The following is a 12,959-nucleotide window of genomic DNA, read 5'->3' as shown; positions in this document are numbered from 1 at the left end:
AAAAGGCAGCTTAGTTGCCAGAATTTTACAGTAAAATGTACACTTGTTTTTTTTTTTTACTGTAAATAAAAAAAAATTTCAATTTTACAGTAAAAATAATGCACTTTGTGACTTCAATAATAATTAAAGCTGCAAGCAGCGTTGGTCGGGCCTGTATATTTGGCAGGTGTTAGTCCTAAGTGGTCAGTGTATGAAATGTAGCTCTAAGTCAGACCTACATAGAGGTTTTTGTTTCATGTCTCTACGATATTCGTACTGGGAGTTAGAGGAAGTTGTGTCTGTGTATTTTTCCTAGGTGCTGCGGCACAGTGGTTCTTTTCTTTGAAGGCTCGTAAAATCACAGCAGCGCAGCAGCTTTAGCGCAGCAGGTCTTTGAAGGCTCGCAAAATCAAAACCGTAGCACTTATCCAAACTCTTTCGTCAACTTTTAATCAGAAGGGTTCAATCTCTCTCCTGTAGTAGTTTGAAGCCGAAACGACAAACGCGCTCAGAGGAGATAATGTTTGATGACCGCTTTTTACAAAAATTTAGTTTTGAAGGGGAGATTGCAAACTTCCTGTTGATTTTTGCTGAAAGATGTCAAAGAATAGGTGAGACCTACATAGAGGTTTTTGTTTCATGTCTCTAAGACGTTCCTACCGGAAGTTACAGGCAGTTGTGTCTGTGTTTTCCTCTGAGGAGCAGTTTTGTCTCTTTTATTCAAAAATTGCGCTAGAGCGCATTTTTGAGTTTTGGGGTTCTTTTTTTTTTTTTATTAGATCGCAATTTTCACCAGTCCTGATGTGTGTGAAAAGTTTGGGGAGTTTTGAAGCATTTTAAGGGGGTCAAATTACAGGTCAAAGAGGCAAAAGTGACTGTTTTTAGTCATTTTTTTGTCTTGAAGGGGAAATTGCCAACTTCCTGTTGGTTTTTGCCCGAGGATGTCAAATTATGAAATGTCGGTATGAGATGAAATGAAACCTACATAGAGGTTTTTGTTTCATGTCTCTACGACATTCATACTGGGAGTTACAAGCAGTTTTGGCCAAAAACCAACATTGAATGACCGTGACCTTCGATCCCTAAGACGGCACTGTATCAAAAACCGACATCAATCTCTGAAGGATATCACCACATGGGCTCAGGAACCCTTCAGAAAACCACTGTCACTAAATACAGTTGGTCGCTACATCTGTAAGTGCAAGTTAAAGCTCTACTATGCAAAGCGAAAGCCATTTATCAACAACACCCAGAAACGCCGCCGGCTTCTCTGGGCCAGAGATCATCTAAAATGGACTCATGCAAAGTGGAAAAGTGTTCTGTGGTCTCACGAGTCCACATTTCAAATTGTTTCTGGAAATATTCGACATTGTGTCATCCGGACCAAAGGGGAAGCGAACCATCCAGACTGTTATCGACGCAAAGTTGAAAAGCCAGCATCTGTGATGGTATGGGGGTGCATTAGTGCCCAAGGCATGGGTAACTTACACATCTGTGAAGGCAACATTTATGCTGAAAGGTACATACATCGATCCGTATCCGTTGTGGTGAAGAAGGAGCTGAGCCGGAAGGCAAAGCTCTCAATTTACCGGTCGATCTACATTCCCATCCTCACCTATGGTCATGAGCGTTGGGTTATGACCGAAAGGACAAGATCACGGGTACAAGCGGCCGAAATGAGTTTCCTCTGCCGGGTGGCGGGGCTCTCCCTTAGAGATAGGGTGAGAAGCTCTGCCATCCGGGGGGAGCTCAAAGTAAAGCCGCTGTCCTCCACATCGAGAGGAGCCAGATGAGGTGGTTCGGGCATCTGGTCAGGATGCCACCCGAACGCCTTCCCAGGGAGGTGTTTAGGGCACGTTCGACCGGTAGGAGGCCACGGGGAAGACCCAGGACACGTTGGGAAGACTATGTCTCCCGGCTGGCCTGGGAACGCCTCGGGATCCCCCGGGAGGAGCTGGACGAAGTGGCTGGGAAGAGGGAAGTCTGGGTTTCCCTGCTTAGGCTGCTGCCCCCGCGACCCGACCTCGGATAAGCGGAAGAAGATGGATGGATGGATGGATGGTACATACAGGTTTTGGAACAACATATGCTGCCATCTAAGCGCAGTCTTTTTCATGGACGCCCCTGCTTATTTCAGCAAGACAATGCCAAGCCACATTCAGCACGTGTTACAACAGCGTGGCTTCGTAAAAAAAAGAGTGCGGGTACTTTCCTGGCCCGCCTGCAGTCCAGACCTGTCTCCCGTCGAAAATGTGTGGCGCATTACGAAGCGTAAAATACGACAGCGGACTGTTGAACGACTGAAGCTCTACATCAGGGGTCACCAACGCGGTGCCCGCGGGCACCAGGTAGCCCGTAAGGACCAGATGAGTAGCCCGCTGGCCTGTTCTAAAAATAGCTCAAATAGCAGCACTTACCAGTGAGCTGCCTCTATTTTTTAAATTGTATTTATTTACTAGCAAGCTGGTCTCGCTTTGCCCGACATTTTTAATTGTAAGAGAGACAAAACTCAAATAGAATTTGAAAATCCAAGAAAATATTTTAAAGACTTGGTCTTCACTTGTTTAAATAAATTCATTAATTTGTTTACTATGCTTCTTATAACTTTCAGAAAGACAATTTTAGAGAAAAAATACAACCTTAAAAATGATTTTAGGATTTTTAAACACATATACCTTTTTACCTTTTAAATTCCTTCCTCTTCTTTCGGGACAATTTAAATCAATGTTCAAGTAAATTTTTTATTTTTTATTGTAAAGAATAATAAATACATTTTAATTTAATTCTTCATTTTAGCTTCTGTTTTTTCGACGAAGAATATTTGTGAAATATTTCTTCAAACTTATTATGATTAAAATTCAAAAAAATTATTCCGGCAAATCTAGAAAATCTGTAGAATCAAATTTGAATCTTATTTCAAAGTCTTTTGAATTTCTTTTAAAACTTTTGTTCTGGAAAATCTAGAAGAAATAATGATTTGTCTTTGTTAGAAATATAGCTTGGTCCAATTTGTTATATATTCTAACAAAGTGTAGATTGGATTTTAACCTATTTAAAACATGTCATCAAAATTCTAAAATGAATCTTAATCAGGAAAAATTACTAATGATGTTCCATAAATTATTTTTTAAATTTTTTCAAAAAGATTCGAATTAGCTAGTTTTTCTCTTCTTTTTTTCGGTTGAATTTTGAATTTTATAGAGTCGAAATTGAAGATAAACTATGTTTCAAAATTTAATTGTCATTTTTTTCGTGTTTTCTCCTCTTTTAAACCATTCAATTAAGTGTAAATATCATTAATTATTAATAATAACATAGAGTTAAAGGTAAATTGAGCAAATTGGCTATTTCTGGCAATTTATTTAAGTGTGTATCAAACTGGTAGCCCTTCGCATTAATCACTACCCAAGAAGTAGCTCTTGCTTTCAAAAAGGTAGGTGACCCCTGCTCTACATAAAACAAGAATGGGAAAGAATTCCACTTTCAAAGCTTCAACAATTAGTTTCCTCAGTTCCCAATCGTTTATTGAGTGTTGTTAAAAGGAAAGGTGATGTAACACAGTGGTGAACATGCCCTTTCCCAACTACTTCGGCACGTGTTGCAGCCATGAAATTCTAAGTTAATTATTATTTGCAAAAAAAAAAAAAAGTTTATGAGTTTGAACATCAAATATGTTGTCTTTGTAGTGCATTCAATTGAATATGGGTTGAAAAGGATTTGCAAATCATTGTATTCCGTTTATATTTACATCTAACACAATTTCCCAACTCATACGGAAACGGGGTTTGTACATTACAAGAATCAGTGTGAGGTCGTTGCTGAGCACTTGAAGCAAAGATGGAAGGATAGGAAGCATGCTGATGAAGGGAAGAAGAAGAAGGGGGGATGGGTAGAAGAGACAGAGAGTCTTCCTGTCCTCCAGTGGGCAGCGTGAATAGATGCTGGACACAGGACACAGGACACCGTCACACGGGCAACAACACAAAAGCTTTCCACATTCCGAGACCAGAGAATCGGACAAACAAGTCGTCTTCCGCGGGGCAGCTCCGACCGGTCCCAAACACTCTTGTGATGTGACGTGAGCCGGGTCGCCCGCTTAGGGACGTCTTATGTCATCTTAGGAAGGAGGCTCTATATGTGGAGACGGGCCCACGGGGGGGGGAGAAGGTCTCACGCTGCGGGCCAGGAAACGTTACTCCTCAGCTTGTCTTTACGACAATGTCATTAAAAGCCTTCGCATTTTTTACAGCTCGAAGCCTGTAAATGATGTTTTGATTCTGTATTTTTAGAGGGAGAATGTGTAATGTCTCGTGAAATGATCCAACTCAAAGTCTCGCCATGTGACTGCAATACAAAAACAACAACAAAGAAATAAACCCAGGCTTGGACCGATTTTTATTCCCCCCCCCCCACTCATTGTTTACCTGTATCTCACCTTTTTTGTAAGGGGCGCTGGAAGTTGGCAGACCCGTCAGCGATCCTGTTCTGTCTCCCTGTAGTGTTTGATCCTGTTCTGTCTCCCTGTAATGTTTGTCTGATCTTGAATGGGATTGTGCTGAAAATTGTAATTTCCCCTCGGGGATTATTCAAGTATTTCTGATTCTGATAAAATCATTCGTAAAAAAATAAAAATAAATAAAGAATAAAACTTCATCAAATATTGTGTTTATTAGGGGTGTCGAAACTTTTCTCTGATTTTAAAAATGGTAAATGGGTTACCTTTTTTTTAAGGAACTCAAAGCGCTTTGACACTATTTCCACATTCACCCATACACACACACATTCACACTAGATATAACCGATATATGCGTTAAAATGTAATATCGGAAATTATCGGTATCGTTTTTTTAATTATCGGTATCGTTTTTTTTTGTTGTTTTTTTAATTAAATCAACATAAAAAACACAAGATACACTTACAATTAGTGCACCAACCCAAAAAACCTCCCTCCCCCATTTACACTCATTCACACAAAAGGGTTGTTTCTTTCTGTTATTAATATTCTGGTTCCTACATTATATATCAATATATATCAATACAGTCTGCAAGGGATACAGTCCGTAAGCACACATGATTGTGCGTGCTGCTGCTCCACTAATAGTACTAACCTTTAACAGTTAATTTTACTAATTTTCCTTCATTACTAGTTTCTATGTAACTGTTTTTATATTGTTGTACTTTCTTTTTTATTCAAGAAAATGTTTTTAATTTATTTATCTTATTTTACTAATTTTTTTTAAAAGGACCTTATCTTCACCATACCTGGTTGTCCAAAATAGGCATAATAATGTGTTAATTCCACGACTGCATATATCGGTTGATATCGGTATCGGGTGATATCGGTATCGGTAATTAAAGAGTTGGACAATTAATTTTTTGTGTTTTTTTTTATTATTATTATATATATATATTTTTCATTAAAATAAAAATAAATAAAATAAAATAAAAAAGTTAATATATATATATATATATATATATATATATATATATATATATATATATATATATATATATATATATATATATATATATATATATATGTATATATATATATATATATATATATATATATATATATATATATATATATATATATATATATGTATATTTTATTTTTTTATTTTTTTATTTTTTTTTAAAGAAGTTTGGAGACAGAAAAGCAAGTCCAAATAAGCAACCACATGTATAAAAACAAACCCGGAACTACTGCAAAAAAAACTTGCAAAAAGCCATTATCGGACATCGGCAAAAAGCCATTATCGGACATCCCTAATTCACACACATTCACACACTGATGGCGGGAGCTGCCATGCAAGGCACTAACCAGGACCCATCAGGAGCAAGGGTGAAGTGTCTTGCTCAAGGGCACAATGGACGTGACTAGGATGGTAGAAGGTGGGGATTGAACCAGTAACCCTCAGATTGCTGGCACGGCCACTCCCCCAACTTCGCCACGCCGTCCCTGAATGAACAAATTCATCTTTAAAATGGTCCAAAATGACGTATAAATTCAAAGACTAAAACTTTGCTCCATCTTCCATCCATCCATTTTCTACCGCTTGTCCCTTTCGGGATAGCGGGGGATGCTGGAGCATCTTATAGTTAAAGTTAAAGTACCAATGATTGTCACACACACACTAGGTGTGGTGAAATATGTCCTCTGCATTTGACCCATCCCCTTGTTCACCCCCTGGGAGGTGAGGGGAGCAGTGAGCAGCAGCGGTGGCCGCGCCCGGGAATAATTTTTTGGTGATTTAACCCCCAATTGCAACCCTTGATGCTGAGTGCCAAGCAGGGAGGTAATGGGTCCCATTTTTATATAGTCTTGGGTATGACTCGGCTGGGGTTTGAACTCACAACCTACTCATCTCAGGGCGGACACTCTAACCACTAGGCCACTGAGTAGGTTAAAGCCATAAAGGAATGGAACGACCTCACAAGAAACTCGAAAAGTCAGACTGATTACTCTTCATTCACAATTGAACTTTAAAAAAGTGGCTTTGGAGCCATGAAAGCTGCTCACTGAGGTGGGCACTATGTTTGACCCACATGTCAATTTAATGTGTATTATAGTTATCCCTCCATCCATTTTCTACCGCTTGTCCCTTTCGGGAAAAATGCGGAGGCACACCACCAGCAGATATCATTAAAAAACGAAGCTCAGTTGATAGTAAAGAGTCGTTGTCGCAATTGTTGGGTATGACTTTAAAGCATAACCAAGCATGCATCACTATAGCTCTTGTCTCAAAGTAGGTGTACTGTCACCACCTGTCACATCACGCCCTGACTTATTTGGACTTTTTTGCTGTTTTCCTGTGTGTAGTGTTTTAGTTCTTGTCTTGCGCTCCTATTTTGGTGGCTTTTTCACTTTTTTTGGTATTTTCCTGTAGCGGTTTCAGGTCTTCCTTTGAGCGATATTTCCCACATCTACTTTGTTTTAGCAATCAAGAATATTTCAGTTGTTTGTATCCTTCTTTGTGGGGGACATTGTTGATTGTCATGTCATGTTCGGATGTACATTGTCTTTGCTCCACAGTAAGTCTTTGCTGTCGTCCAGCATTCTGTTTTTGTTTACTTTGTAGCCAGTTCAGTTTTAGTTTCGTTCCGCATAGCCTTCCCTAAGCTTCAATGCCTTTTCTTAGGGGCACTCACCTTTCGTTTATTTTTGTTTTAGGCATTTGACGCCTTTTTTACCTGCACGCTGTTTCCGACATCTACAAAGCAATTAGCTACCGGCTGCCACCTACTGATATGGAAAAGTATTACACGGTTACTCTGCCGAGCTCTAGACAGCACCGACACTCAACAACAACACATTATTTTCAGACCATAATTACTGGTTTGCAAAAAAATATTTTTAACCCAAATAGGTGAAATTAGATAATCTCCCACGACACACCAGACTGTATCTCACTGTATGTATGCATAGTGGTTGAAAAACACTGGTCTATGTGTTATGATGTAAAGGAGAGGTGTGGTTGTAATGTATAAGTATGTGTCAATGAAAGGGCATTTTATGACTTTTCTTAAATTTGATGACATGCTATAGTATAATGCTTTTGTTATAATTTTATTGCATATTTTTGTATCTCTTTCATTTAGGTAACCAGGGACTGCAGATGGAAATGAGCTATTTAGCTATAATCAGAACATATCTGTCTTTGTGCATAATGTCTGTGTGCATTGTCCCTTCAAATAAAGACTAAACTAAACTAAACTTTTTGGTCTTTTTCCCCCAATTTTTGGTAGTTTTTTTTTTAAATTAATTTTTTTACAATGTGACGAGAGCCAATAAAAAACGAGACACCGAACAATAAAGGGTTTACATAATTTAGCATACAACTACAGTGTTTCCCATAAACTGGCAAGATACCTGTGGCAGTGGGGGCGTGGCTATGGGCGTGGTCACCATGACATCATCGAGCAATTTGCATAATTTACTACAATGATATGATTTTCTCTAAAAAAGCTCAAAAATTGTATACTTACTAATTAATAATAACAGTTTTGTTTTAAATGTCCATCCATCCATCCATCCATCCATCCATCCATTTTACAATATAATTACAACACTTTATTTACATATTTATATACAGATTTGAACAATAAGTTATTCACTGAAATATATTTATTAATTGTGGTTCTTACAAAAAATATATCTTATAAAATACAAAAGCTAAAATGTCTCTTAAAGCTCTGCCCCTTTAATTAGTGCATACTAAATAATTTAACTTTAGCCTACTACTACAACCATATTATTTACCAGCAACAAAGTGAAACAGAGGCAGAAGTGTCCTGCCACAGTCAGTAACAAATAAACAGAAAACAGTAGTGGTCAAATACAAATAAGGCAACAAGAAAAGTATCCTACACTTCTCTTTTGTAACGTAAATCTGAATAGCCTATATGGGCATCTACATCAACTATATGATTTGCCTGAGAAGCTGGACAGGACAAAAAATAAAAAATAATTAATTTTTTTTAATTTTATTTTATTTTATTTGTGGCGGACATAATTCTTTCGTGGCGGGCCGCCACAAATAAATGAATGTGTGGGAAACACTGAACTAAAGTAAACTAACTCAGTTTAGTATACTTTTCTTTTCATTAACGATACGAAAGTCTGTTCCCAAACGTTTACTGAGTGTTGTTAAAAGGAAAGGCTATGTAACACAGTGGTAAAAATACCTTAGTGACAAATTGTTTGCAATGTGTTGCTGCCTTTAAATTCTAAGTTAATGATTATTTGCAAAAATTCAGTTTCTCAGTATAAATATCTTGTCTTTGCAGTTTATTCAATTGAATATAAGTTGAAAAGGATTTGCAAATCATTGTATTCTGTTTTTATTTACCATTTACACAACGTGCCAACTTCACTGGTTTTGGGTTTGAACCTTTTTTTTTTTTTTTTAAAGTATTTTTGGGTTGAAATAGTTATACTTCATGAAATGATCCACCTTAAAGACCTTGACTTTGTCAAGTTTTGTGGTAAAAACAAAAACAATGACAAATGAAGTAACGGACCTATTTTGCACAATATAATAGTTAACCTTTTGACATTGACATAATTAACAAGTAAACTATTTCTAATAATTAAAAAAAATATTAATGAGATCATAAAGCCAGCCTTTATAAACATCATGTTTAATTTTTATGATGGTTGTTGTTTAGTTGCCATACTGTAGACATTAAAAAGTTGTTTAGTGGGGAAAATTTTTATTTTTTTAATGACATTATAAAGTTTAAAGTCTTGGCATATCAAAACAATGGACAATACAAAAGAAGCAACAAAACTGCACTATTTTGTAAAATACAGTATTCGAATATTTTAAGAATTTCAACTGAGTTAAACAATTGTTCCTTTTTGAAAACTATACTTTATTTACGATGATTATTTACTAATGAATATAAAATAATACATTTTGCTGGTGTAGCTCTCTCGTATACATATTTATTAAATAGTGCGGGTGTCCCAAATGTTATGGCCAGTAAGTTTCTGGACCATCACTTGCTACAGACTTAAACAAAAAATATATTTATTTACATGTCATATATTATATTATGGAAAGACAATACAGTAATGTACACAATGTGAATCAGAGTACATATCCATTGTGAACTCATTGTTGTCATGTGACTAAAAGTGTGCCGTAATGCCAATGGATAATTTACTTCCCTCATAAATAATATGGATAGGGTCCACAGTAAACATGTGTGCAATATGCATGGTGCATTCAATGACACTATGTTGATTATCACAGTCAGGTGTGAGCGTATGCAGCTTAGAACTTTAATTTCCCAAAAGGAGCACATAATGTCAGTCAGCACAACAATAGATGTGATGTATTGTTGATTAATCTGCTCGGAAAATTGAAAAGCAGCTTTTCCGCTTTGCTGGAATCAAATGTCAAACTAGAGCAGAATATTGGACGGCTTATGAAAAGGACAACGGGGAGAATCCTGCTGATGCTTGTCATATACATTTTGGTTATGTGAACAGCAAGGGTCAAACCTCGCAGGAGGCCATTTCTATTCTCTGCACTAGAAATAAATAAATAAATAAATAAATAATTCAGGCTCAATCCGCCCCAGGTCGCCTAAATCTCCTTATTATGCAGGAACAAATCTCTCTTATCTGCATTTACACCAGACTTCACACATGAGATTTGACGCACATTACGAGCTTGTGCACTTCTGACTTAGAGCAGAACATTGGCACACAAATCCCCGTATTCAATAAAGAAAAGAAAAAAACAAGGCATATCTTACTTGATATAAACCAAACACGCATTTGCATGACCTTACAGCCGTGTCGCAAGTGCATGCTACTGCCGTGCAAACTACCAGCAATGTCCAAACGCTCCAAATGCCAAAAACAACTTAATGAGAGAAATGCTGCAAATGTACGCAAAACTAACCTAAAACGTGCAGTAATAATTTACGGGATTAAAACAAATACATTTTTACTGGACTATACTGTATATTCCTCAGATCTGGCACCCCTTGTAGTCATCGAACTTGCAGCTTTTATCTCATGCGGTTAATTTTTGGCATTTGCAGCTTTTATTTTACATTTTGTTTTCCATCCTGCAGCATTTTTTTTTAATTAGCAGCATATCCCCATTGTATGAGTTTCATGGTGTTTGTGTCTTTTTTGTTTTAGATCATTTCCGTGTATGGAGCATTTACACCAGGGGTGTCCAAAGAATGGCTTGGGGGCCGTAACACAATGTCGAAATAAAATCAAAAACTTGGGCTGTCAAATTTAATGACTTAACTCATGCGATTATTCACAAAACTGACTATTTACATTGTAGATTGTCACTGAAGGCATCACAACTATGAATGAACACATGTGGAGTTATGTACTTAACAAAAAAAAGGTGAAATAACTGAAAACCTGTTTTATATTCTAGTTTCTTCAAAACAGCCACCCTTTGCTCTGATTACTGCTTTGCACACTCTTGAGACTTTACACAATACTCTGAGCAAGTTTTAAGCAAAATAATTATGTAAATTTAGTCAAATATGTTCTAAAAATGTTTGCGCATTCCGACAAAATTACATTTGTATCAAAATGTTGGGGTGTATCTAAAAGGTTGCTCAAGTATAATTTACTATGGTTAATCACAATTTAAAAGATTAATTAATATGATTTAAAAAAATAATCATTCGACAGCACTATGTATTCAAATGTAAGAAAAAAGACGACGCAATTAGAAAAAGAAGACATTTTGATAGTAATAAATAATGATTATCTGCTTTGACACATATATGTCTGTTTTTTTTAGCTTTTTTTTTTTTAACAAAACAAAAAAAGTATCAAAATGACCCCGCATGCCTTGACTTGAGTATGTGGGTCTTAGTGGAAAAAGTTTGGACAGTTTGTAGTTTCTGATATTTTGGTGTCCTTATGGACAGTACATGTCTATGGACTTTGTCATTGTACACTACACGGTCAAAATATTAGAAACATCTGTCGATATATAATGCTGCACGCTTCCACGCCGCCGCAAACCACAATAATAATCATAAAAAACATTTAGTGTTTCAATTATTTAATTTAGTTATTTAATTTCCTATATTAATATCTATTTAAGGTAGACTTTTTATGATAAATGATGTTTTCCCTCCCCACTTTGGACAATATTTGCTCATTTTTCTTTATTATTTGCCACAAAACTCGACCGAAGTCACATGGCAGGACTTTGAATGGATGAATCCATGGAACATAACCATTTCCTAATCCAATTTGAGCTTTGTTATCTTCTTAAAAGCATTGGCAGCTCTTGCATTGATTCAATTGTCACCAATTTGGAATCTAATACACATTTAGGAGTCTATATTGAGAGTATTTTACATATGAATGGAAGATGGCTGCAAAAAAAAAAAAAAAAAGAAATATGTCCTTGCATGGATTGCTCGCTATGACTATGACGTCACTGTCTCATCGTGAGCTGCAGCCTGCATCGTCTACACTACACAATACAAACACACACCCACACACACACACACCTGAAGGGTGATCCTCGCGTCCCCCCAAAACATCATGCACGCTCCCTCCCCCTTCCGGGCGCGCTCCCGCTATCTCCTTATAGCGGATTACAGCATGACAATGTATTAGTGCACTGAACTCTGCAAGTGGGGGTGTCATCGCAAGGCTGCACAATACACTTGCATGCAAAAAAACAACAACAAAAAAACGCACTAAATGACCCGAAATGAACCCAAGTAGCCAAAATAACCAAGAGCAAGTCTCCTTATATAACCCCGTCGTGTAAACACAATCAACATTATTGCTGACACCGGCGCAATAAAACATGCACAAATGTGTTTTTTTAGTCACCTACCTTCATTGCGCCTCCCGCTTGAGGAATGTGCAGAGTAATGCAGGAGTCGCAATCATCGCAAGTGCAGAAGGAGTCAAAAGCATTACGTCTTCCCTCTCTCCCAGCCGGTGTGCTGGACTATCATGGACGAGGCATCACGTCATCGCCCAAGGCAGGAGCGGCCGACCAATCAGAGAGGGCGCACGGTAAGCCTGCCGTGTTTGTCAGCCAATCAGCTCGGACGTTGCAGCGGCGTGGGCGTGGCTGTGCGTAAAAGACGAGACTGTGGGACTTTTGCATGCTATTCTCACCTTATTCCACTCAGGTGACGTTATAATGATCGCTATCATGATCGAAATAACAACATATATATATATTATGTCGCGACAAACGCATGTTTTAGTAGCAAGTTGTGTTTACATTATTAGAGGGCTTTTTTTCCGCCAAGTGTGTACACGTTGTGAACCCTTGGGGGCAGCAGATAGCTTCTCCATATGTATTATTATTATCATCATCATCCAGGGCCAAACTGGGCCCCAGGAGAGAAAAGATTATTCTTGCAGCTCATGATGATGATGGGTTTAATACTGGTCACATTTGTCTAGGGCTATTTTATGCAGCAGCATTACCAGAGGCAAGCACACGGGTGGA

At 37.5% G+C, this 12,959-nt stretch overlaps 1 protein-coding gene across 1 annotated transcript in view; it reads right to left on the bottom strand.

Moving 5' to 3' along the window:
• The window catches only part of LOC133638910 (E3 ubiquitin-protein ligase RNF34-like), a 42,168-nt gene extending 29,652 nt beyond the window's left edge, over nucleotides 1-12,516 (bottom strand). The window contains exon 1 of the mRNA XM_062031951.1: nucleotides 12,330-12,516. Within this exon, the coding sequence (XP_061887935.1) occupies nucleotides 12,330-12,335 (6 nt within the window). The 5' untranslated portion in view covers nucleotides 12,336-12,516. The remainder of the gene's footprint in view (nucleotides 1-12,329) is intronic.
• Between the last annotated feature and the right edge of the window lie 443 nt (nucleotides 12,517-12,959).

This window comes from Entelurus aequoreus, linkage group LG21 (genome assembly GCF_033978785.1).
Source record: "Entelurus aequoreus isolate RoL-2023_Sb linkage group LG21, RoL_Eaeq_v1.1, whole genome shotgun sequence".
In the NCBI taxonomy this organism is placed as follows: domain Eukaryota; kingdom Metazoa; phylum Chordata; class Actinopteri; order Syngnathiformes; family Syngnathidae; genus Entelurus; species Entelurus aequoreus.
Note: the sequence above shows the minus strand (reverse complement) of the source record. Positions and strands in the feature narration are given on the sequence as shown.